General features: G+C 38.9%; 1 protein-coding gene across 1 annotated transcript; it reads left to right on the top strand.

The window, feature by feature from the left end:
* SQLE (squalene epoxidase) lies at nucleotides 1-24,375 on the top strand. Its single transcript, XM_082719713.1, has 11 exons — nucleotides 1-1,132; nucleotides 4,126-4,375; nucleotides 11,687-11,867; nucleotides 12,880-12,976; nucleotides 13,924-14,037; nucleotides 14,119-14,290; nucleotides 16,727-16,822; nucleotides 20,823-20,965; nucleotides 21,391-21,487; nucleotides 22,956-23,043; nucleotides 23,851-24,375. Exons 1-11 carry the CDS (start codon nucleotides 842-844, stop codon nucleotides 24,041-24,043), a joined length of 1,722 nt encoding a protein of 573 aa, XP_082575839.1. The 5' UTR covers nucleotides 1-841; the 3' UTR covers nucleotides 24,044-24,375.
* Nucleotides 24,376-25,274: the final 899 nt, after the last annotated feature.

Below are 25,274 nucleotides of genomic sequence, written 5' to 3'. Positions count from 1 at the left end.
TGGCACCCCGCCTCCCGGTCCTCGCCTGGGCGGAGCCCCTGGACGGTCCCCGCGCGCTGGGGAGAGCGGCGAGCACAGGGCGCGTGGTGGTTACTTGGTTACTGCGGAAGCACGGGGTCAGGGAGGGCAGCGGCAGCCCGCGAAGGATGCTGGCGAGGAGACGGTCAGGAGCCGCCGCCCTCTGAGGAAGCTCGGTGGAGACCGCCGTTCACCCGCGGGGAAACGGAGGCGCGGACTGGAAGGTTCGGGGGCTGGTGACTCGGAGCTTTTGCGGAGCGGCCGCGCTTGTGTGCGCGGGGGCCGCAGTCTCGAGTCCGAGGCCGTCCGCGGTGGCAAGAGGCAGGCCGAGCGCGGGGCGGCGTCTCTCCGCGCTCCGCTTCCCCGCCAGGCCGCGCCCAGACGTTTCTTCGGTCCCCCCATCCGCTTCAGAAAGGGCACCTGCTGCAGGTGGGCGAGGACGGTTCTCCTGCACGGCGAGCCCACAGCGGCCTTGGAGACGCCACCAGCAGCAACCCTGGAGAAGCCCGTCCAGAAGAAATACATGGATTGCTGGGAAGAGGAGAGCCTGGCCGGGAGCTGTTGGAGCAGTCGGTTTTTTTAATACTCCTTTCTAAGTCTGGACAACTTTCCCTTCTTTCCGTACTTTTATACCAACTTGATATAATTTTGTAGATTCCTCTGATTTGAATTGTAACCCTGTGACGGTGTTTGCTGGAGGTTGGCCAATTCCTCGTGCTCCCTTTGGTGACACGTTTTGGGGAAATCCTCGAGTCACCAAAACCCTACAGAGAAAAAGAGGATCTTAGCTTTGACCCGGGAGCACCGGAGGAGACTTTGAACGATGTGGACCTTCTTGGGCATTGCCACTTTCACATATTTTTACAAGAAATGCGGAGACTTCGTCTCTTTTGCCAACAAGGAACTGTTGCTGTGCGTGCTCGTGTTCCTGTCCCTGGGCCTGGTGCTCTCCTACCGCTATCGCTACCGGAGCGGAGCCGCCCTGGGGCGCCAGCAGAGCGGCTCCCAGTTCGCGCTCTTCTCAGACATTCTGTCGGCCTTGCCTCTCATTGGCTTCTTCTGGGCCAAGTCGCCCCCGGGATCAGAAAATAAAGAGCAACTTGGGTCTAGGAGGGTAGGTGGAATTTTAAGTAGGCAAATGAGTGAGGGTGTTCTTTTTAAAATTAGGGTTGGGGTCACTCAGATGTAAATTTTCGTCTACTCTAAGGCCAGAAGGCAGCAATATAGATAATCTGGTTATGGTAAATTCTCCTTTAATTGTGCTTTTTGTTGTTTTGTTGTGTTTTCTTTTTAAGCTCTTGACTGTTCCTTGGCTACATTTTTTGCCACTGTTAGGAGTGATTGAAAAGCTTTGTTTCATTTAGTGTTGGTTGAGCCAGTGCTATTTGAAATTGATTTGATTATGAAAGGGGAAATGAAATATTAGAATTTCATTTTGAAGGAGGACAGAATCGCTTTTTGCTATTGGGAAAAAGCGTTTTATTGAAATCCTTGTATTTGTACCTGAGAAGAATGTGAGCAGCTGTGGTTTATGTCCTGTGTTTATAAATGACAGCTGTCTGGGAAGAGTAACAGAACAATTCAGAAGGCTGGTGGAGTAAAAATTAGTTGAGCATTTTAAAAAGTCTTGGGCAAAATCCCCTCCTCTTTCGCTGTCAGTGGGGCCTTCAGTATATTCGTACCTTAATGTCCCAGATCATGTGGATACTTGATTAAAGTCCACAGTTCAGGCAAGTTCCTAATTCTGAGGCCAGACTTCAGTCACATGGGAAGTGAGGCCTTCTGCAAAGACAGCGGAGGAGGACAATGGTAGATGAGGGAGAAGAGGTCTGGCTTCAAAGCCGGAACATTTGGGGCCTGTTGGCCATGGGTGTTTGGACTTTTTCCCCAAAAGCACTGGAGGATTTTAAGCAAGGGAGTAACAATACTTGATTTTAACTTTAGAAAGCATTTCCAGTTGGTGTGAGGAGAGTGGATGGCGGGGGCAGGAGAATGGTAGCGGGGCTGTCCGGTGAGAGACTGGAGGAGGAAGCCAGGTGAGCCGGTGATGGTGATTCCAGGTTACGACCAGTGGCCTAAAAAAGTCGTTTACTCCTTGAGGGTTCCAGAGCTACTTTATTTTCCTATATCCACAGTACAGATTAGCAAGGTTTGCAGAAGGGAGGACTTGAATTAGAATTTTTGCCCCACCACTTCTGGCTCTGAGACCTTTGGCAAGACCTTCGTTTCTGTAAGAGTCAGTTACCCCTTCTATTAGACCGGGGTGGCACCAGTCTTGCTCTTAGTTAAGGAATTAAATGATGTAATGTGCCCTGTAACCGGCTAATAAATAGTAGCTCTTATTAGTTTAAAGGTAGTGTACTTCTAGACATAACATGTTGGGAACCTTTTGATAAGTGCTTTGAGCAACAGTGATGGTGGGTATGGCTTGGAGCAGCAGGAAAGGAGGGAGAGGGAATCTTAATCTCAGTTTGAAATCTTTGGTGTTATCTGAGGTAACTTTTGCCAAGGACACTGAGCACTCGTGTAGGTAGGTGCCTGGAATGCGATTACATCATGTGATGTTGAGACATTTTGGGGAAGGGAGAACTGGATTGCCAGGGATCAATGATTGGTTCCATTTTGTGAATGCTTCAGGCTTTCTGCTTATTCCTAAACATCAGGGACTTGGTGGACTCTCACTGAGTGCTAATTTCCCCTTAGTGCTTTTACTGACCATTCTCTGGATGACTAACTAAACTCCCATTTCAGGAGTGTGTGTGTATGTGTTTAACAGGGAAAACTAAGGAAGAAAAACTAGTTACGAAGTGGCTAAGATGCAAAGAGGGCTTATCTTGCTTTCAGAACAGTAGTTTAAATATAGTCAGTTATGCTGGCCATTAAGAAAAACTTATGGGAAGAGGAGACTCTTATCTTAGTAAAGGACAAAAAGGTAATTTCTCTAAGAAAAATTATTTAAAAAATGGAATGGATAAGGCCCCAGTCCATGTAGAGTGAAGGAAAACTGGATGCATATTAAAATCACAGAGAATCAAAGTTCTAAAAGATTTTAGATTTTATTTCCTTCCTTTTTGCCTCAGGTCTTCTGTTAAAATCCCTTCAAAATGGGTTGGGCTTATCTTAATCAACATGGTCAGAGAACTCAAAGGAGATTGTTCCTTGCAATTCTGTATCTGAAATGTATTTGTATTTGTCAACCTACATACCAAGAAAAAAACTCATTTTAACCCTGAGTTATTCATGTTAAAAAACCCAACAGGCACTGTTACTCTGAGTGGGCATTAATCTCTCAAAACAGGACTTTTTCATCATCTTATGACTTAAGTTTTTATCATCAGCCCAACTAGTGATAGGTTTGATGTTTATAAATAAATGGACCAGCTGTTTGTCTGGGCTCTCTTAGAGTGTCAAGATGGGTGAAATTAAATATATTCTTCTATGTTAAGGACTCAAATATGAATGGGTCAAATCCCAAGGGACAGGAGGAATTTTGTCCTTTCAGAATTCTCTTGAGTTAAATAATTCTCAATTAATAGATTAATAGCCAGGATTTGATAGTCTTTTTGTTATATAAAAGGAATTGTTAGGGTAAGATAGATTTTTTTCACATGAAAATCCAGAAGGAGAAAATAAAAATAAATAGTGAAAATGTGTGAAAGGTGCTGAGTAGTTTGCAATATGAAGTCGAAATAGGAGCTGTATGTGATCCTCATCTGGTAGATGCTTAGAATGTACTTGAAGAATTGAGTAATTAATGACAGAATTTTCCCTATAATAAGTCTTCGGAGCCCTTTGTAAACATAATTTATATTTAGCCTGGTGTGGATTTCTAAATATGGCTGTATAATAGCATTTTCTAAATATATGTGGAAAAATAGAAGATATATTTAAGTTTATTGGGATATAATTATACATTTTTATTTAACTAAATATTTTGATATCTGTCATTTTTATATATGATCTGGATTTAAAAATACAATGCATTTGGTTTGATAATAAGATGTACCTTTTGCTCAAGATGGGGAAGTCCAGAGTCTCTATATAGTAGTAGCATGATTTAAGGATAGCAGATGTGGATATGTAATTAATTTTTTTTTTTTTAAACAGCACAAAAAAGGAATCAATATTTCAGAAACAACCTTAATAGGAGCAGCTGCCTCTTCAGTATCTTTTCAGAATGATCCAGAAGTTATCATTGTGGGATCTGGTGTAGTTGGCTCTGCTTTGGCAGCCATGCTTTCCAGAGATGGAAGAAAGGTGACAGTAATTGAGAGAGATTTAAAAGAGCCCGACAGGATAGTTGGAGAATTTCTGCAGCCGGGTGGTTATCATGTTCTCCAAGACCTTGATCTTGAAGGTAGGTTCATATTAATTTTTAGCAGTTATGTGGTATAAGCAAGTACTCTTCACTTTAGACTATCCTTTTAACTGGTAAAAAAGGTATTACAATTTATTTACATTTCTGAAAGTTCCTCTTTACCAATAGATCTGCATGAAAATGAGAGCAAAGAAGAAAATAAGGCTTTAGTGTATGAAGAGATACAGTAAAGTGGCTAAAAAACAGGAATGGTCAAAATTAAAGATTAGAAAACTAGAATGAAGGCGTGAAGTTTAGTGAAAGGTGAAGGGAACTATGCCTGGTAAGGTACATATTATGTGTCCTTTATAGAATCTTTTATTTAAGTATCATCTGTTAAACCATCGATATTTAAACACAAACTATTCATTTTGGGAATACTTACTCACTGTTTACTCTGTCTGAGGTGTTGGACTTGGTACCAGGGATGTACTAATGAATGAGACAGATTCACCGGCCCCTCGTAAGGGTCAGGGTACAAAATACGCTTGTGCTCTGAACTGAGGAAGAGCTTGCTTGGCTCATGTGGTAGGCAGGATGGTGTGGGAATTATGAGCATTGATTCTGGAACTAGATTGCCTGGGGTTGAATACCAGTTCAGGCACTTAAAAAGCTGTATATCCTTGGCTAAGTTATTCAACCTGTTACGTACCAGTTTCTTCATCTGTAAAATGGGCATTTTATATGAGTCCTTGCCTCCTAGATTATTATGAGGATGAAATGAAGTCATATACACAGAGCACTCAGAACAGCGTCTGGTATATGATTGGCACTCTATAAGTATTTGCTGTTTTAATCAAGGAGCTGAAAAGGAGAGCAGTGTAGCTAGGAAGTATTGGGTGATGGGGAAGGGAGAATGGCTTGAGATTAAGGATGGAGAGGCAGCAGCCAAATCATGAAGGCTCTGCAGTCGGTAGAGCAGGAGTGTGCCCGTGACCTGGTTTCTGCCTATATAAAGTGGCTTCAAACGTTAGATGCCTACTCACAATAAGAAGCATATTTTACATTCTGACCCTGTACATACATGTATTTGGCTGAAGTTTGTTTCATTTTACTTTTTAAATCCTTGTGATTCTATCCAAGTACACGGTTCACAAGTTGAAATACATTTCATTTAGTTCATTCATTTACCATTGAGTCACACCCTGCAGTTGATAGAATGCTGTTTTAAAAGAATATGTGGATAAAATGTGGCAAATAGACTGTAGGATTGTGGCAGTGGGGTAGCAAGAGTCAATGCAGAATCTAGTGGGAACTCATTGCTAAGTTCAAATGACAGATGACGGTGGTTTGGGCTAGCATGGTAGCAGAGGATATGAAGAGAAGAGGACAGACTGATGTTAAAATGAAGAGACAGAAACAGCATGGCTTGCTATGGGATTGGTGTGAGATATGAGGGAGACGGAGGTATTAAAAGTGATTCATAGGTTTTGGTTTGAACAGCTGATAGATGGTGGTATCACTTACTGATAAGAAGACCTAGAGAGGAACAGGCACTAGGGATAATTTGCAGGACATGTTGAGATACCCAAGTGGAGAAGTTAAGCTGAATATATGACTCTCCAGCGCAGAGGAGTGGTTTGGGCTGCCTGTAGTTAGAAATTTCAGAGGTATCAGCTTATTTGTAGTATTTAAAAGCCACAATAAGTGATTGAGAGCATGTAGGGAGAAAAGAGAAGACAGAATAAACCAAGTCTTGGGAAACTGCTGTTTAAGGCTCAGGCAGAAGAAGAAAAGCCTGAAAACGAGTGTTTGAGGCAGCTGGCAGAATGCTAGAAGAAAGCCAGGGGATTTGGTGCCATTTAATCCATGAGAGAGTTTTTCTCAGGCGGGAATGGTCATGTGTCAAGAAAGGGGAGGACAGTTACATCATGCTTTGTTAATGAAGGCTCAGGTGAGATGAGCATAGAAAAATGACCGTGGGATTTGGCAATTTGGAGGTTGCTTGTGACATTGACAAGATATTTCAACAGAGTCATGGGGATAAAACCTAGACTGAAGTTGAGTGGGGGTGAAAAAAATTTGAGACTAGAAAAGCACTCTTGAGTTTTTCTGTAACAAGACAGAAATAGGGCAGTAACAAGATGTAGATGTGCGGATAAAGAAGGCGTGTTTTGGGGCGCCTGGGTGGCTCAGTTGGTTAATCGATTGGTCTGACTCTTGATTTCAGCTCAGGTCATGATCTCAGGGTCGTGCAGACACAAATTCTTTGAAGAGTGAAGAGTGAGAATAGTGTTGACTGGAGTTGTGTGAGTGAAGGGGAGAAGGGGTAAATAATGGTCAGATCATGGGGGCTGAGTCTCTAGAATTTTGTAGCCTGCTATGTGGATTTGGCTTATGTGGGAAGCCATGGGAGAATTTTAAAAAGAGGAGTTATTCAATTTCACATTTATTTTTTATTTATTTTTAAAGATTTTATTTATTTGACAGACAGATCACAAGTAGGCAGAGAGGCCAGAAGAGAGAGAGAGAGAGAGAGAAGCAGGCTTCCTGCTGAGCAGAGAGCCCGATGTGGGGCTCGATCCCAAGACCCTGGGATCATGACCTGAGCTGAAGGCAGAGGCTTTAACCCACTGAGCCACCCAGGCGCCCCTCAATCTCACATTTTAGAAGTGTGATTAAAAATATTATTTAGAAGTATTCATGTTATTCTGTAGGAAAAAAGAGTAGATCATAAAGTGGCCAAGATGGAAGCAGGGGGACCTCTTTGGAGGCTATTGCAGAATCAGTGGGAATTGATGACTTGGAACAGGGTCATAGTGGTAGACAGGTGGATAGTGGTAACATTCTGGAAATGCCTTTTGAAGGAAGAGTCAGGAGGACTTGCTGATGAATCAGGTGTTAGGTATGAGAGAAAGAGGAGTCACGGCATTTAAATAAGACTTGAAGACATTACCAGGAGAGGTCCAGGACTGAACCCTGGGATGCTCTGATGCATAGAGATCAGTGAGGTGAGTGGGAATCAAAAAGATGGAACTGAGGAAGTGCAGAGGAAAAAGCAAAAGCCCACAGGGTCTAGGACCCAAGTGGAAAGAGTGCTTTATGAAGAAAGGACATTCCATCTCTGTCCTTTTAGGTTTCTTAATCTCCACCTTACTTGAGAGGTTCACTTGAGGATGTGGCAATATCCTGAGCAGGACTTGGTTACTTTTATAGTTGAACATCTGGCAACCAGAAATGCTCTCCAAGTAATGGCTCTACATAGAATCATTTAGAGATCTAACTTCAGGGCACATCATTGAGGTTGTAGTAACAAGCCTTAGTGGATTTTTATATGTAGTTTATGCAAGAGTAAGGAGCATCTCTGAAGTATTTTAGCCAGTCCACATACAATGAGTAACTTTAATATCAAAAACAAGAGTCCTCAGGGGTGCCTGGGGTGGTTCAGTGGGTTAAAGCCTCTGCCTTTGGCTCAGGTCATGATCCCGGGGTCCTGGGATCCAGCCCCATGTTCGGCTCTCTGCTCGGCAGGCAGCCTGCTTCCCTTCCTCTCTCTCTGCCTCTCTGCCTACTTGTGATCTCTGTCAAACGAATAAATAAAATCTTTAAAAAAAAAAAAAAAGAGTCCTCATTAACATTTACTATGCTGTTCATTTCCCCTGAGGTATGAGCTGTGGATAAAGGAACACTTGGTATAGTTACTTGCTGGAGTATGGATTTTGTTTTTAAAGATTTTATTTATTTATTTGTCAGAGAGAGAGAGAGAGCGAGAGCACACACACAAGCAGGGGGAGCAACAGGCAGAGCAGGCAGAGGAAGTAGGCTGCTGAGCAAGGAGCCTGGGAGCATGATCTGAGGTGAAGGCAGACGTTTAACTGACTGAGCCACCCAGGTGTCCCTGGAGTATGGATTTTTTTTTTTTTAAGATTTTATTTATTTATTTGACAGAGAGAGATCACAACTAGACGGAGAGGCAGGCAGAGAGAAAGAGAGAGATAGAGGAAGCAGGCTCCCTGCTGAGCAGAGAGCCCGATGTGGGACTCGATCCCAGGACCCTGAGATCATGACCTGAGCCGAAGGCAGTGGCTTAACCCACTGAGCCACCCAGGCGCCCTGGAGTATGGATTTTTAATATAATATGGATTTATCCCTCCTGAGTATGAGTTTTTATTTATTTTTTAAAATTTAAAAAAGATTGTATTTATTTATTTATTTATTGCATGAGCAGGTCGAGGGACAGAGGGAAAGGGAGGGAGAGAATTCCATATAGACTCCATACGGAGCATGGAACCTAATGCAGGGTTTGATCTCAGGACTCTGAGATCATACCTGAGTTGAAATCAAGAGTTAAATGCTTAACCAACTGAGCCATCCAGGTGCCCCCTGAATATGGGTTTTTAATGATTGCCCTGGGGCACCTGGGTGGCTTAGTGGGTTAAAGCCTCTGCCTTCAGCTCCGGTCATGATCCCAGGGTCCTGGAATTGAACCCCACATCAGGCTCTCTGCTCAGCATGGAGCCTGCTTTCCCCCACCACACCCCCGCCTGCCTCTCTGTCTACTTGTGATTTCTGTCTGTCAATAAGTAAATAAAAAAATAAAATCTTTAAAAAAATAATTGATTGCCCTATGGCTTAAGCTTAATATCTAGAATTCTTAAAATTAATACGTTATAATTTAAATGCTGTAATTTTATATTAAATCTTAATATCTAGTGAGGAATTTCCTTCCCATCTTGTTTTCTTTGGGATTATTTTGGCTTTTCTTGGTGTTTTGTTTCCTATATATAATTTAGAATTAGATTAAAAAAATAGTCTGTCAAGATTATGACTGAACTAGCACTGAATCTATACTTCAGTTTTGAAATAATTGATTTGGACTTCCTGTCCATGAATGTGGTATACTCTCCATTCAGTTAGGTCTTTAATGCATTTAAATAAAGTTTCATACATCTAAGTCTTCTGTTATATTTATTCTTTGACTCTGGTTTATATTTGCGCTTTCATAAATGATACCTATTTTATTATGCACTGTATACTCAGTTTGAGGTTCAGACTTTATACCAGGTCATGGCACAAAGGTATGTCTGGATTCCATGCCATATCTCAGGACACTGAATTGAGTTTTTGTGGTTTCTATTTTATTGATAAGAAATTTATGAATGGTGCTAAGTTTCATTGTCCCTGGCCATGGGGAACCCCTACCTCGTATTCAGGAGTGGTCCTTAAAACTCCAGTCATTTAGGCCTGTGGTTCTGATGCTCTTATGCTGTTGCCTTTAAAACTTGCTCACTAGTTTGACTTTGAATTTGCTTTCCATTTTTAGCATAGTGGTTTTTTGTTTCTTGTTTTTTCCATTGCTAGTTTTGTTTTTTAATTTGCCTGTTTATAGCAGGCAGTTCTGCATTTTTTAATGTGGAAGAATATTTTCCATTTCATCTTATCTGATATGTTGACCAGTAGTCCTAGTATCTTAAGTGTGGGGCTTTACGATTAATAGATGGTGATAGGGCGCCTGGGTGGCTCAGTGGGTTAAGCCGCTGCCTTCGGCTCAGGTCATGATCTCAGGATCCTGGGATCGAGTCCCGCATCGGCTCTCTGCTCAGCAGGGAGCCTGCTTCCTCCTCTCTCTCTCTGCCTGCCTCTCTGCCTACTTGTGACCTCTCTCTGTCAAATAAATAAATAAAAATCTTTAAAAAAAAAAATAGATGGTGATAGCTCTAAGTTATGTCACTGGCTTCAGTGTTATTAACATCTAGTATTTATGAAGCATGAATTTCATTGAAGTGTAGGGTACTGTCCTTTTGTCTGCTTAAGAAAGTAAAAGTATTCAGTGTGCTATATTTGATTTTATCAATAAATAAAGTCGAGATAGAGACAGATAGATATTAAGAAATCTTAAATTAGACCTTATTTAGCTTAAGTTAGTTTACCCAAGGAAAGGTTTTGCTGTGCTACTATACTTTTTACATTTTCTGGTGTGTTCTAAAATTGGCCAATTTAAACATTTCAGGTACTGGGGCTCCTGGGTGGCTCAGTTGGTTGGGCAACTGCCTTCAGCTCAGTTCATGATCCTTGAGTCCCAGGATTGAGTCCCATGTCAGGCTTTCTGCTCAGTGGGGAGTCTGATTCTCCCTCCCTTCCCCTTCTCATGCTCTCTCTCTCTTTCACTCTCTCTCTCAAATAAATGAATAAAATCTTTGAACATTTCAAGTACTTCTGTAATACAGCTATGGGTTAAGAAAAACAAAACTGTCTCAGTAGCTGGACAAAGCAATATAGAAATACCAGATGGGTTTCAAATATCTAGGTCAGAAACAACTGGCAATTCGCTGAGATCCAAACCAAATACACTGTTAACCGGCAGCTTTTAAGATGTCTGTGTACTGAACCTCTGACTGAATTTTAACTGTAATAATTTGTGAACCATACTGAAAAACTAACTAGTTTTGATTTTGGGTCAGATATATGAGAGTATTCATCCAGCTTGTGTCTGTGTGGACTTTAAGTACAATTAAAAAGAATATCGGAAAACGAATTTATTTTGATCTTAGCCAAGATATGTGATAGAAGTGTTTCTGAAGATTTTCTTTTCATCTATTTCTTTCATTATTCTAATGTACTTCAGCTTAATATACTAACCATTATGATTTTAGGCCTATGTATGGTATATTCTCAATTGATATATCATAATGTACTCTTTCTAATTTAGATAGATATTTAGGTTGTTTTCAGTTATTCTTTATTAGAGATAACACTATAGTGGACTTATTTTTGCATATCACTTTAAAGATTATCAAAAATTATATCTTTAGGATGAACAATAGATGAAGATTTACAAGATTTAAGATTATTATATCAAAGGTTGTAACTTCTTTTTGGTTCTTGATAATTAGTGCTATAGTTACTTTCTAAAATGTTTTTAGTTTACAGTATGACCAGCAAATTTATCAGTTTTATTACAATCTCACCAGCAATTTTGATAGATTTTGTATTTTACTGTTTTAATTTATTTCGTTGATTTTTTTAAAATCAGGTTTTGAACATATCTCTGCTGTGTTCAATATTTCTGTATCGCTTCACGTGAATACACATAAACTTTTCAGCCATTATTACGAGGGTTTTAATATTTTTCCTATGGAAGTTAATGAATACATTTTATATATAAATATTAATCTTTTGTGGTATTACAGATTTGCTAAGACAGTTGTCTTCCAGACACATTAAGATTTCTGAAATAGTTAAATTAATATCCAGTTGTCAAAATAGTTTCATTGCATTATGAAAACAGAAACTCATTTTCGATGCCTCCTTATCCTTAGAACTCTGAGCATATTAACAAAATTGATTTTTTTGCCCTGAACTGTTTTGCAGATGCAGTGGAAGGTATTGATGCCCAGGTGGTAGATGGCTACATAATTCATGATCAGGAAAGCAAATCAGAGGTTCAGATTCCTTATCCTCTATCAGAAAACAGTCAGGTGCGGAGCGGAAGAGCTTTCCATCATGGAAGATTCATAATGGGTCTCCGGAAAGCAGCTATGGCAGAGCCCAAGTAAGACTACTCAGATATAGAATGTTAAAGAAACACATTTGAACTTGGCCTTTGCAAAAATATTATTTCATAAATTGTCATAAGTGTTTGGGAAGGGGCTAGAGCATAGGTGTTCTAAAGTAAACTGTTAAGTTACAAGAATGTTAGATCTGCTTGCCTTTGTTGACAGTATCATGTAGAGAATTTCCATTTAAACGACAGAACTATCGAGATTTTTCCATTAACTGAATATACTGTGTGGTTTTATTATGTTGTTGTAATTTAAAGGATACAGTTGCAACTGAGGTTTGAGTCCTCTCTAACTATTTGGGAGTTGGGGTTTGTGCTTACCGTATTTTCTGTTAAAAGTCAGAACAAACAGAGACTTCAAGGGAAAACCCTAGTTGGACAGGACTGGCTCTTCTTTCAGTTATTAACTTCTATTTGCCCGTAGCCCTTAAGCACTATAATTGAGGATGTTTTACACATGAGAACCCTCATGTCATTAGCAAGGGCAGAAGTGTTGAGAAAGCGGGTAAAGGTGTGAGTGGACTTACCCTTAGGACAGAGAGTTTGATTATCTGTGGAAGTAGAATGTGTTCATTGTGGAAACATGGGAAAATACACACAAATACAAAGATTGTAAAATTTATCCATGATTCTTTTGACTAGAAGTAACTATTCTGAGTAATTTGGTGGATAAGCTCCCAATTCAATATTTTCCCATCTGTGTATGAATTTGTGTGGTGTGTGAAGTTTCTCTGCATGTATTTTTCTTAATGAAATGAGGTAAAAATCTCGTGTTACTTTTAAAAATCATTACATCAGTATATATGTATTTAACTTCAAGAAGTTAGAAAATAAAAACCACACTTACTTCCAAAGTCCATAAATGATATTTTTGCATTTTGTCATTCCAGGCCTTCCATACATACATGTGTGCACACTGGAGATAAGGAATAAGGAATTTGTCATTCCGTATTTAAATTGCTCAAGTGTGCTATTGTATAATTTCTTTCTGCTTATCCTTTAGTACAAAGTTTATTGAAGGCATCGTGCTACAGTTACTAGAAGAAGATGATGCCGTGATAGGAGTTCAGTACAGGGATAGAGAAACCGGGGACATCAAGGTGAGAGATAGCCAATGTTAGTTCTTCCTAAGACATGTTTTTCCTCCTTTTTCTCCTACTCCTTTGAAAAGTAGGCTCACCGATTCACTCGTCTGATAGACTGAGTTTTCTCTAAGCCCTCTGTAACAGGGTGATTTCAGACCGCAACACATTGCTCTTCAGAGCTTTGCAGAACTCTGTATAAATAGCTTTGTAGACATGCGCCACTAGATCAGCAGTATCAAATTGAAATATACATGTGCAGAGAGACAGAGAGGACCTGGAAGGTGATAAAAGGAAGGATTCAATATAAAAGAAATGATTAGGATAAACAAACAATTGTTTTAATCTGAAAGGGAAAAGTAAGAGAATCTGCAGAAATAGCAGAGTGAAATAGTTGCCAGTACCTGCTCATGTTGGTTTAGTAAGAGAAGAGAAAGTGAAAGGCTAATCTGTTGGCGTTTCTGGGCTGATCCCTACCGTCACCAGCTAGAAACTGTACTCTGATGGGGGTGATTGCAAGATAACATGGGGACCTACATCCATGTGTACAAAAATTCTTCTAAGCGCTAGCCACTAATTGAAAACACGATATGAAGTTAGAAAATTCTAGAATAAACAGTGGAGTTGTCCTTGGACTTTGTGATGAAATTCAGTATTCTGTGGTCCACACTTGGATTTTAGTTGTTTCCCCTATTGTTCATCAAAGTGTAGCTTTAATCCCAGATGGTTTGGATGGTAGCGCTTGGAAGGCAGGCAGTCCTCTCAAGAGGAAGTGTCTCTAGACATTGGTCATTCATTAACTTGAGCCCAGTAACAGCTTCTTTTTTAGCATTATCTTCATTATCCTCTATTACATTGTCCAATAAAATATTTAACTGTTTTACAAGAATGCACATTTTAAGAGAATGGTCCCTTTACTGTGTATTTCTAACCATTTAGCTGAGCATTGTTTATCTTTGTTGTAGGAACTCCACGCTCCATTGACTGTTGTTGCAGATGGACTTTTTTCCAAGTTCAGGAAAAACCTGATCTCCAATAAAGTTTCTGTTTCATCTCATTTTGTCGGCTTTCTTATGAAGGTACTATAGGAATGTAATTGTAGAAAAATAAAAGCAACTTGGAATTTAGTATATATATATATATTTTTTTCCCCCCCCTAGAACGCACCACAGTTTAAAGCTAATCATGCTGAACTTATTTTGGCCAATCCGAGTCCAGTTCTCATCTACCAGATTTCATCTAATGAAACTCGAGTACTTGTTGATATTCGAGGAGAAATGCCCAGGAACTTAAGAGAATACATGGCTGAAAAAATTTATCCACAATTACCTGGTAAGAAATAGGATTTCATTCACATTATAATCTGTAATCTGAAAGTAAATATCATAAAAGGCTATGCATCTCCAGTTCTCACTAAAACTAGGCCAGAGATAGGTTGGCAGGTAAAAAACACACCCAGTCAGATACGCTGGAGTTGAGTTGTTTAACCAGCACATACAAAAATCTCCAAATTAAAATATAATAGTTTATGTATTTTTTCATATTAGTAATCAAATCATTGTTTTCAGAATAATTATTAGTATTGGGGAAAATCGTACTTTTTAGGTAGCCTGGCTACTGATAAATGGTAGCTACCATTTATTAGTATCTAGTATAAGGTGCTTTACAAACTTGATTTCATTTATCTACACGGTCACCCTCTGAGATAGGGCATTATCATTATCCCCATTTTATTGATGAGGGAACTAGGAGTCAGTAAGCTCTCCCAAGGATAGACTATTAGTAAGTGGTGGAGCCAAGGTCGAGGCCAGGTGTGTCTGGCTCATACATCCCCTCCTCGGAACATGAGAGCTGTAATCCATCTTCAAGATCTTTTTTAGTTTGGAGTTGAGTACAGAAAGGCTTTGTGAAATTTCAGACATGTTTGTAAAACACTCCTAAAAAATTGCTTTCTGGCCTTTTTTTTTTTTTTTGAGAATGGGAATATGTAAGGAAAAGTAAAAATTTAAGGTTTTAATTAAAATATTAAGAATATTGATAAAATTCGGGGTGCCTGGGTGGCTCAGTGGGTTAAAGCCTCTACTTTCGGCTCAAGTCACGATCCCAGGATCCTGGGATCAAGCCCCACATCGGACTCTTTGCTCAGCAGGGAGCCTGCTTCCCCCCTCTCTCTGCCTGCCTCTCTGCCTACTTGGGATCACTATCTCTCAAATAAATAAATAAAAATAAATAAAATCTTTTAAAGAATATTGATAAAACTGGAGGGCAACCTTGCTTGCCAATGGTGATATTATAGGAAACTGTCTTTGGAAGGGGTATATTTTGTTTCAAAATTGTTTATTTTTCAAGTTATTTTTTAATCTAAGTGAAAGCACTCTGTTTAATAACAGAATATTAACAGATATGAAGGTATACATGGACTAACTTAGATTTATTTTAAAGATTTATTTAGAGAGAGATTGAGAGAAAGTGTGTGAGTAAGATGGGGAGGGGCAGAGGGAGAGGGAGAGGGAGAGTTTTTTTTAAATGCTTTTTTTTTTTTTTTTAAGATCTTATTTATTTATTTGACAGACAGAGATTATGAGTAGAAAGAAAGGCAGGCAGAGAGAGGAAGGGAAGCAGGCTCCCTACTGAGCAGAGAGTCCGAGGCAGGGCTTGATCCCAGGACCCTGGAACCATGACTTGAGCCGAAAGCAGAGGCTTTAACCCACTGAGCCACCAGGCGCCCCGGGAGAGAGAGTCTTAAGCAGACTCTGCTGAGCATGGAGCCTGACACAGCGCTCCATCTCACAACCCTGAGATAACAACCTGCGCCAAAACCAAGAGTTGGATGCTCAATTAACTGCGTCCCCCAGGTGCCCCTTACTTAGATTTTTAATAATGACATTTTCAACATTTCAATACATTTGTACTTAGTGAAGCCATTTTTGAAGCTTTCAGAGGAAAAATAAATTATTCACATTTAAGAAAAAAAATAGTCGATAATGTGATATTTTTCGCATTTTTTTCTTTTATTGTAGATTGCCTTTTCCAATCCCAACTGCCCTGAGATCATGGTGGGAAACTATTGATAGGTTTATATTAATAGTCATTAGGTTATTGAAATTCTCCTTATGGGAATGGAACAATTTCAGCTTAGGCATTCTGCTCCTCTATTCTCAGATTACAATGGGAACTGCATGAAAATACAGTTCATTTTCTATACAGGTAGGAGCACAAAACTTTAAACTGGGGAGTGTCTCAGAGATGAGCTCTTTCAAGCATTTCATGTTATAGATGAAGAAACTGAAGCTCAGAAAAGTAGAGCTCTCTACAACTTACCCTTTTTCTGCCGTACATACCCTCCTGTTGTTTGTGGGTTGCTAGTATATTTCATCTGTAATTCCAAGAATATGGTGGTGATGGTAAATTAAGTGTAAATATGATACTTGGCAGTTAACATTTGGGAGAAATGGGGTGGTTTTTTTCCATGTCTCATTTCTGAATTTGCTTCACTCTTAGCTTTTTTGTTCATTCAGCTGTTTCTATTTAAATTAAATCTCTCTTAGAATCCTTAGTCATTCCTTAGCTTGAATAACTAGGTTCTTAATGAACAATCGTACTAATAAAATTAGATCTTGATTTATCACAAAGTGTATATAACATATACAGCACATATTGTATGTAACATATAATAGAAAGTATTTGTTTAGACTTGATAAGAACATGTGATAATTAGAAATTGAAATTTTATAAACCATTTATTTGGTTGGATGGGATTTATTGCAGATCACCTCAAAGAACCGTTCCTGGAAGCCACCCAGAATTCTCGTTTGAGATCTATGCCAGCAAGCTTTCTTCCTTCTTCACCAGTAAATAAACGAGGTACTGTTTTATTGGAGTGATTTTACAAAGGATATTGTAAATACTCAAATTTAATATTACAAATGTAATATGGGATGGAATTTATGCTACTGGGAGTCATACTTGGGACAGAGGACTGGTTACTATGAACACATTACTAACACCAAAATTAGTTTTATGATGTCTTGATTATTTCATAATGAGTGTAAATGTCATTATACTAGTTATTGGGGCTACAGCAGTTAAGTATAGTCCTAAATCTAGAGAAGGCAGTTTTTCTAGTGAGGGGTATAAACTGGTACTTTCAGAACACTGTTGATGAATGCTGTAGTCAAAGCCCACTCATGTACCAGTGTTCACTGTGAAGGGGTGTGCATGGTCGGGGTTGGGGGATCTTGTGCAGTGTCAAGGGTGATTGGGGAAGATGTGTCTCAGGAAATAAAACTGGAGTTGGGGCCTGAAGGATTGGTGGGAGCTCATTGGGTGGACAGTGAAAGAGGGACTTCTAAGTAGATGGAACAACATCTGCAAAGGCCATGAAGGCTGAGAACTGATGGCACTTTCAGTCAAGTCCAGTAGTTTCCTATGGCTGGAGCACACAATAGGTGTCAGAGCAGTGGATATGTAAGGTATTTCTTTAAAGTTTAGTTTTAGGGACGCCTGGGTGGCTCAGTTGGTTAAGCGGCTGTCTTCAGCTCAGGTCATGATCCCAGCGTCCTGGGATCGAGTCCCACATCGGGCTCCTTGCTCGGCAGGGAGCCTGCTTCTCCCTCTGCCGCTAGCCTGCCACTCTGTCTGCCTGTGCTTGCGCTCTGTATCTCTCTCTCTCTCTAACAAATAAATAAAAATCTTTAAAAAAAAATAATAAAGTTTAGTTTTAATCCTATAGACAGTGGAAAGTCATTTAAAAGTTTGTTTTTTTTTAAAAATAGCTTTATTGAGATGTAATTCACAAATCATATAGTTCACCCATTAAAGTTTATACAGTTCATTTTTAGTATATTCGTGGATATGTGCAACCATCACCACAGTCAATTTTAGAAACTTCGTATCACTCCAAAAAGAAATGCTATACCCATTAGCGGTCACTGCTCCTTTTCTCCCACTCCCAGCCCAGGCATCCAGTAATCTGCTTTTTGTCTCTCTAGATTTGCCTATTCTGGATATTTCCTATAAATGTAGTCAGTGGATCCTTTGTAACTGGCTTCTTTGAGGTTCATCCATGTAGCATGTCCTTCATTTGTTTTTGTGGCCGAATAGTATTCCATGTGTACATATACTACATTTCAACTATCCATTCTTCATTTGATAGACATTTCATTTGTTTGCCCTTTTGGAGGTCATGAACAATGCCGTTGTGAACATCTGCATATAAGTTGTTGCGTGGACTTAATTTTCACTTTTCTTGGGTATGGTAACTCTTTTAACTCTTTGAGGAACTGCCAAACTGTTTTCCAAAGGGACTGCCCCCTTTTATATTCTCATTAACAATGTATGAGGGTTCTGTTTCTCTACATCCGCACCGGCATTTGCTGTTAGCTGTCTTTTTAGCCATACCCCTTCTTTTAGGTGTCAAGTGGTACTTCATTGTGGTTTTGATTTGTATTCCTCTGATGGATAATGGTGCTGAAAATCTTTTCATGTGTTTATTGGACATTTGTATTTCTTCTTTGGAGAAATGTCCATTCAGATTGTACATTTTTTAATCGGTCAAATAAAAACTTTTATTGTTGAGTTCTAATAGTTCTTTATACATTCTAGATATAAATCCCTTATCAGATAAATGAGCTGCACAAACTTCTCTCATTCCATGGTGATGGAGTCTGTTGAAGTTTTTAATTTTCATAAAGCCCAGTTTATCTTTTTTTTTTGTCAATTGTGTTTTTGATGCCATATTTAAAAAGTCTTTGCTCAATCCAAGGTCATGAAGATTTACTTCTATATTTCCTTCTAAGAGCTTTATAGTTTTAGCTACTCCATTTAGGTATTTGATCCATTTTGTGTTAAAATTTTGTTTATGGTGGGAGGAAGGGGTTCAGCTTCTTTTGTGTGCGGATATCCAGTTGTCCCAGTACCATTTGCTGAAAATATAGTTCTTTCCCCATTGAAGTGCCTTGGTACTCTTGTCAAAATTAATTTGACTGTAGGGGCGCCTGGGTGGCTCAGTGGGTTAAGCCTCTGCCTTCGGCTCAGGTCATGATCTCAGGGTCTTGGAATCGAGCCCCGCATCAGGCTCTCTGCAGCGGGGAGCCTGCTTCCCCCTCTCTCTGCCTGCCTCTCTGCCTACTTGTGATTTCTCTGACAAATAAAAACAATCTTAAAAAAAAAAATTAATTTGACTGTAAATGTAGTGAGAGTTTTTTCTTTAAATAGTATTTTGTAGTTTCAGAGTGTTTTACATTTCTTTTGTTAAACTTATTTCCAAGTATCTTATTCCTTTTCATGCTATTATAGACTTGTTTTCTTAATTTCATTTTAAGATTCTTCATTGCTAGTGTATATAAACAATTGATTTTTGCATATTTATCTTTCTCTTGAAACCTTGCTGAACTCATTTATTAGTTTCTAATAGTTCATTGAAAAGTTTTAAATAAGATAGTGGCATGATTAGATTTTTATTTTAGAGATATTACTCTGATATGTTGTGGAGTATGGCTTGGAAGACAGATCAGGCTAAATCTAGTAAGACTATGTAATTGTTCCATATGAATGGTGAAAAAAGGTTAAAACTAGGTTGTGGCTATAGAAATGGAAGGTAGGGAATGAAATCCCATACTTTTTAGGATATAGAATGCATGCAACGTGGTGACTCATTGGCTGTTTTAGTGAGGGACAATAAGGCCTCTTGGTGGATTCCAGGTTTCAGGTTTCGGTAATTTTGCCAGCTATTTGATGATATTGGAAATAAAGGAAGAAGAATGCAAGTTTAAGGACGTGTGGGAAGAGGTAATGAGTTCACTTTTGGACATACTGGGTTTGAAGTGCTGGTAAGGCATTTGAGTGGAGATGTGTGGAATACCATTGAAGATGGGAGTACAGAACTCCAAAGAGAGGTCCAAATGGGAGCTGTTGATACACTATGGTTCCTGAACATAATGGATTGAATTTGCTATGGAAAAACAGGCTTAGTAAACTACTGATCTTTTAAAGAGAGTAATGCAGAATGAAGAAGCTAATTCCAAATGGACATAAACAACATGGCAGCGGTAACTGGTAGAATTAGAAATGCAGGTTTTAGTGGGAGATATGAGTTATACATAAATTTCAATTAATATTTAGAAGTTTTCCTTTTTATAAATTAATGTTTATTATATGTATTTTATATTTAGTTGTAAATGTAGCATATTGTGACAGTGCAGAAAAGAACTATCCATAATTTTGTCCCATTAATGTTATTATTATGGTCATCTATTTCTCTCAGATTAAATGAAATAAATGCTTTGCTGAAATGTCACTGTGAGTGTTAGGTTATTAACCAGGCTGACTGTGGCTGGGGAATCTTTTTGGCAGCTCAGAAGGTGCACCTAGAGGGCGGCATTCCTGCTTCTGAAGTTTTGAATCAAGGGATTCATTTTCAGATAAGATTCAGTCAAGGCTTAGTCCTCTAAATTAACTTCAGATAGGTTTGGGGTATCTGCTTATAATTGCTTTTTAATTCAAACCACAATGTGGTTGGGTATCATCCTCCTGGGCCTACTTTCTTTCCCTTAGAACCATACAGACATTCATAATGTTTATTAATTAACAAAGATTTTTTAAAAAAGATTATTTATTTATTTATTTGATAGAGATCACAAGTAGGCAGAGAGGCAGACAGAGAGAGAGGGAGAAGCAGGCTCCCTGCTGAGCAGAGAGCCTGATATGGGACTCGATCCCAGGACCCTGAGATCATGACCTGAGCCGAAGGCAGTGGCTTAACCCACTGAGCCACCCAGGCGCCCCTAACAAAGAATTTTTGTTTTTGTTTTGTTTTATGGGATGCATCCAGGATGATGTCATTATCTAAATTCTCTCATTATAGGTGTTCTTCTTTTGGGAGATGCATATAATATGAGACATCCTCTTACTGGAGGAGGAATGACTGTTGTTTTTAAAGATTTGAAATTATGGAGAAAATTGCTAAAGGGTATCCCTGACCTTTATGACGATGCAGCTGTTTTCCAGGTACGATATTATTCTTTGGCAAAAATGTCTCAATAGATTTTTTTCTGGGCCTAAGAGGAATGGGGCGTTATTGGGGAGATCAGTACCCAGGAATCTGATCCTAAGTCCTGGTCTTCAGGCAGTCTTGTTCAGGCATAAAGAACCGTGAGCCTGTGCAACCCACAAATTTCACAGAATTTCTAAATTTCTGTGTTTGAATATTATGTCACATTGGATTGAACAGACCACTTTGCTCATAGAAATTGTAGAGTTTTGGAAATCCCATTCCTTTGGAGATGTTTTGTATGTATATATAAATGATAAATAAAAGGTATGCTTACTTATAGATGATCTTCAGGATAAACATCAGTTTGAGGGGATTGTAAACATTAATTTGTGCTTCCCCCGACGCTTACCATGTAATAAGTGATCTTTTTCTTTTTTAGGCCAAAAAATCATTCTATTGGGCGAGAAAAACATCTCATTCCTTTGTTGTGAATATCCTTGCTCAGGCTCTTTATGAATTATTTTCTGCTCCAGATGGTAAGTATAGATATTTTTAAATGAAAATTACTGAGCTGCAAATATTTAGCACAGGAAGGAAGCTTAATTGTAAACAAGTTAGTGATTAGGAGAAATAGCCGTGTTTCCCCAGTCTGCTGGCTCCCAAGTGGCGGCCCTTTGTAACTCCATCCTTGAGCAAGATTTTTTGCCTCTAATCATCATGTATCCACCACCTTGTGTGGAAGGCTTAAGACAACCTTCCTGGCACTACTTCAGTAGTGGATCTTTATTAATTCCTCTGGTCCGGATCCAGGACATGCAAATCCATAAATGCATAAGTTGTGATGGAGGATCCTTCTGGCCGTGAATTAAAATGTAATACAGTTGTTAATCTTTTTCCTCCTGAACACTAGTTTCAACTTCTTTTCGAAGTAGTATTCTTTAAAATGAGTATGAGCTGCGTAACAAGTTTGAATTTTGTCTCCTATTACAGTGCACAAGTAAAATGAATCTACCTTTTACTCATTTGAAATAGTCCCATGCTTTTGTTTTTGTTTCCATATTTTAAAGTGGCGATGGTCAGTCTGTATATTAAGGAAAACGTGACTTAGCAGAAGCAGTATTAGAAATGGAGCTAGAGGTGACCATTGCCACCGCCCACGTCCAGCAGTGTAGATTAGTTAATGGTAGGTTAACGAAACTCCATGGGTAGGTTTTCAGGAATAAATGTAATTCCAGTCCTATTACTTGAGATATATACAACAAAGCTACTTCTGTGAACTGGCCAGGGTCCTAGTGATCTAGGCTTCGGTAACTCGAGTACAAATGATAATACAAGTACCTTCTGTAGCCTCTATGTGCCTTATTCTTGCTAAAACAGAAAAAAAAAAAAAAAAAAGAACAACAACTCAACTGATTGTGGTTTTCCAGTCAAACTTCTCTTGCCAGTTGGTATGGAAGCTGAAATGGCTGGGTGGGCAAGGAAAAAGGGAAGAATCAAGTTTTGAGTTGTTCAAAGTGCTTCTTTTTAAGCTTTCCTAAGCTCTTGATTTTCTTACATTATGAATTTGAATCTGTCAACAAACAATTTTTAAAAAGTTAATGAAAGATTAGAGGAAGAGAGTTTTATTGGAGTAAGTGTACCATATTACATCTTTCTTTTATCTGTTCTAAAGAAAAAATCTAGGTACACCTTAAAGAAACATTTATTCCAAATAAAATTATTGGTTGATAATACTATGTTGTGAGGGTTTAATCAGTCACTTTGAAAAGTATGAGAAACTGTACAGATCTAAGGCATTGTTAATGTTTACCTTCATAGTTGTCCTTTTACTTGATAGTTTACTGCTCAGAGATACAAGTTGGGTATCTTACAGACTGGGAATTTGGTTTCTAGAATTGTGTTTTTTAACAAAAAGTTTGCAGAATATTTGCATTATGTAATGAATTTACAACACAGTCAAGGAAATAACTTTTAAACAACTTTAACTTCCAAATTTTATTTTAGATTCCCTACATCAACTGAGAAAAGCCTGTTTTCTTTATTTCAAACTTGGTGGAGAATGTGTTGCTGGTCCTGTTGGGCTACTTTCTGTGTAAGTTGTTTTGTTGACACAAAGGAACCAGATTTTTCAGATTTTCTTTGGACTGCTCAGTTTATGAATTACTGCAAGTCTGTCTTCCTTCTACATTTTGTTACTTTACTGTCCCTAAGAAGCCCAATCAGAAAGTTGCTCAGAGAAATGAAAAAAGCAACATTTAGCCCTGTGTTACTTCTGGGAAAACAGTGTTGAATAGAAGTTGGTGGTAGATGAGGCCAAAGCTCTGATTAAAATAGAAGCTTGTTTTTTGCTGATGGGTTTAACCACATGATCTGATCTGTGGGAGCCATGGATAATAGAAGACTGTGTATTAAAAATTTACTTTGATTAAGGTGCGGGGACTTGTGAAACTCACTAATGGTTTTGACAGTGCAGACATATGTAGAATTATTCTTGAAAAGTCTGAACAGTAAAATTCTTTAAGTCTGTTCTCATTTGTCTATAATCTGAAATAGCAATACTGTTCCTTCTGTAAAACCTAAGACTCCCACAGGTTAGGCCATCCAGGTACTTCAGGCAGAGATCTCAAGAACAGTGAAAGAAAACAGCTTCACACATACAGTATGTCAAACGGACTTAGAGTTCCTGGCTTCTCTGACAGATAGGGGTATATTTTAAGGAGTTTCTTGTAAGAACATTTATTTGTCCCTGCTATCAGAGCACAGGCAACACAAGCTTCCAGAGTCCTCTGGAATGCAGAATATGTGTTTAGTTTTATAGGAGATATGTAATTAGAATCTATGAGTAAATTTTAATTGCTGGGTCTTACTAATACATGCATTTTTTTTTTTTCTCTTACAGCCTGTCTCCTAACCCTCTCATTTTAATTGGACACTTCTTTGCTGTGGCAATCTATGCCACGTATTTCTGCTTTAAATCGGAACCTTGGATTACAAAACCCCGAGCCATTCTCAGTAGTGGTGCTGTATTGTACAAAGCATGTTCTGTAATATTTCCTCTGATTTACTCGGAAATTAAGTACCTGGTCCATTAAACTTACAGGGGAAGCATTTATGAACAAATATTTGGAACTCACCAAGTCCTAAGAGACTTTTGGAAGAGGATGTACATAGCATAGAACTATCTCACTTCTAAAGTGGAAACTCTTGGACCAAGATTGGGGTTAATTCATTTTTGAAGTTATCTGTATATAAACATGTAAATACATACTTTGCAATTTAAAATGAAGGGTAAAATAGACATTTAAAAGAAATGATTTTATCTTAAATTAGTGCTAACACTGAGGAACTGTGGTTTTTCTTTTGAATTTAGTATCTGGGAGGAGTCATTGTGGGACATGCAAATAAAGTGAGGAATGAACTGTAATGTCTTTTTGTCTCTGTCATGGCCTTGAGGTAGCCTCGTGATCATGGGAAGGAAAACCAAAGCGGGATGGGAAATGCAGAGGGAAGCCTGTTCTGTGAAATAACTGATGTTGGGGAAGTTGCCTTAAACATCTCTGGACTTGATTTTCCTCATGTATCCTATGAGGCAACTTTAAGGTTCTCCTCTGGGTTCTTTGGAAACCATCCAGGTTCACAGGAACTCAATCAGGGCTTTATAAGTTCCATTATATAACATGACTTAGCCAGGCTAGGATTATTTACAGAAGCAGTGAATGAACAAATAAGCATTCGTAATATCTGGCATAATGCTTAGAAATCAGAATTCATTGAGTTTTCATATATTTGAAGAGACTGTGGACATCAGAAAGGTATCATAAAATTTCAGCAAATCCCTAAATATCACTAAAGTCACTCCCCCTGAAAGAGCAGTAACACATAACTTGGAATGTTACATAACTACTTCAGATTATAATGATAAGGGCAGAAAGAACTTAAAAGGCTTCTATAACAAAAATTTCTCTTTTTCACCTTGTCAGTTGTCTTCATTGAGGATTGGTCACTAGCCAAATCGCTCGTGGTGTCAGTCACATACATCATTTGCCTCATTTTAGCAGCATACGGTGGACCCATTCGCTCGGTTCTGTGAAAGTCCCCTCTGGTTTATCCCATACTTTTCTAGTTAAAATCTCACTGTCAGATTAGGCCCTTTTAGCAGCTGGCTTTCTTTGGGGGCCATTTTCACATAGAACCAAATATCTCACTTCATGCAGTTACTGATTACAAATGGAATACAGCAAGGTATTATTGAGATGTGGCTGTAGGATGGCCATGCACTGACTGGCTAAGTTCTCATGTACCGTACCAGCGTCCCGGTGCGCG

The sequence above is a fragment of the Mustela nivalis genome (assembly GCF_964662115.1).
Source record: "Mustela nivalis genome assembly, chromosome: 2".
Taxonomy (NCBI): Eukaryota; Metazoa; Chordata; class Mammalia; order Carnivora; family Mustelidae; genus Mustela; species Mustela nivalis.
This window is presented reverse-complemented; position numbering and strand designations above follow the sequence as displayed.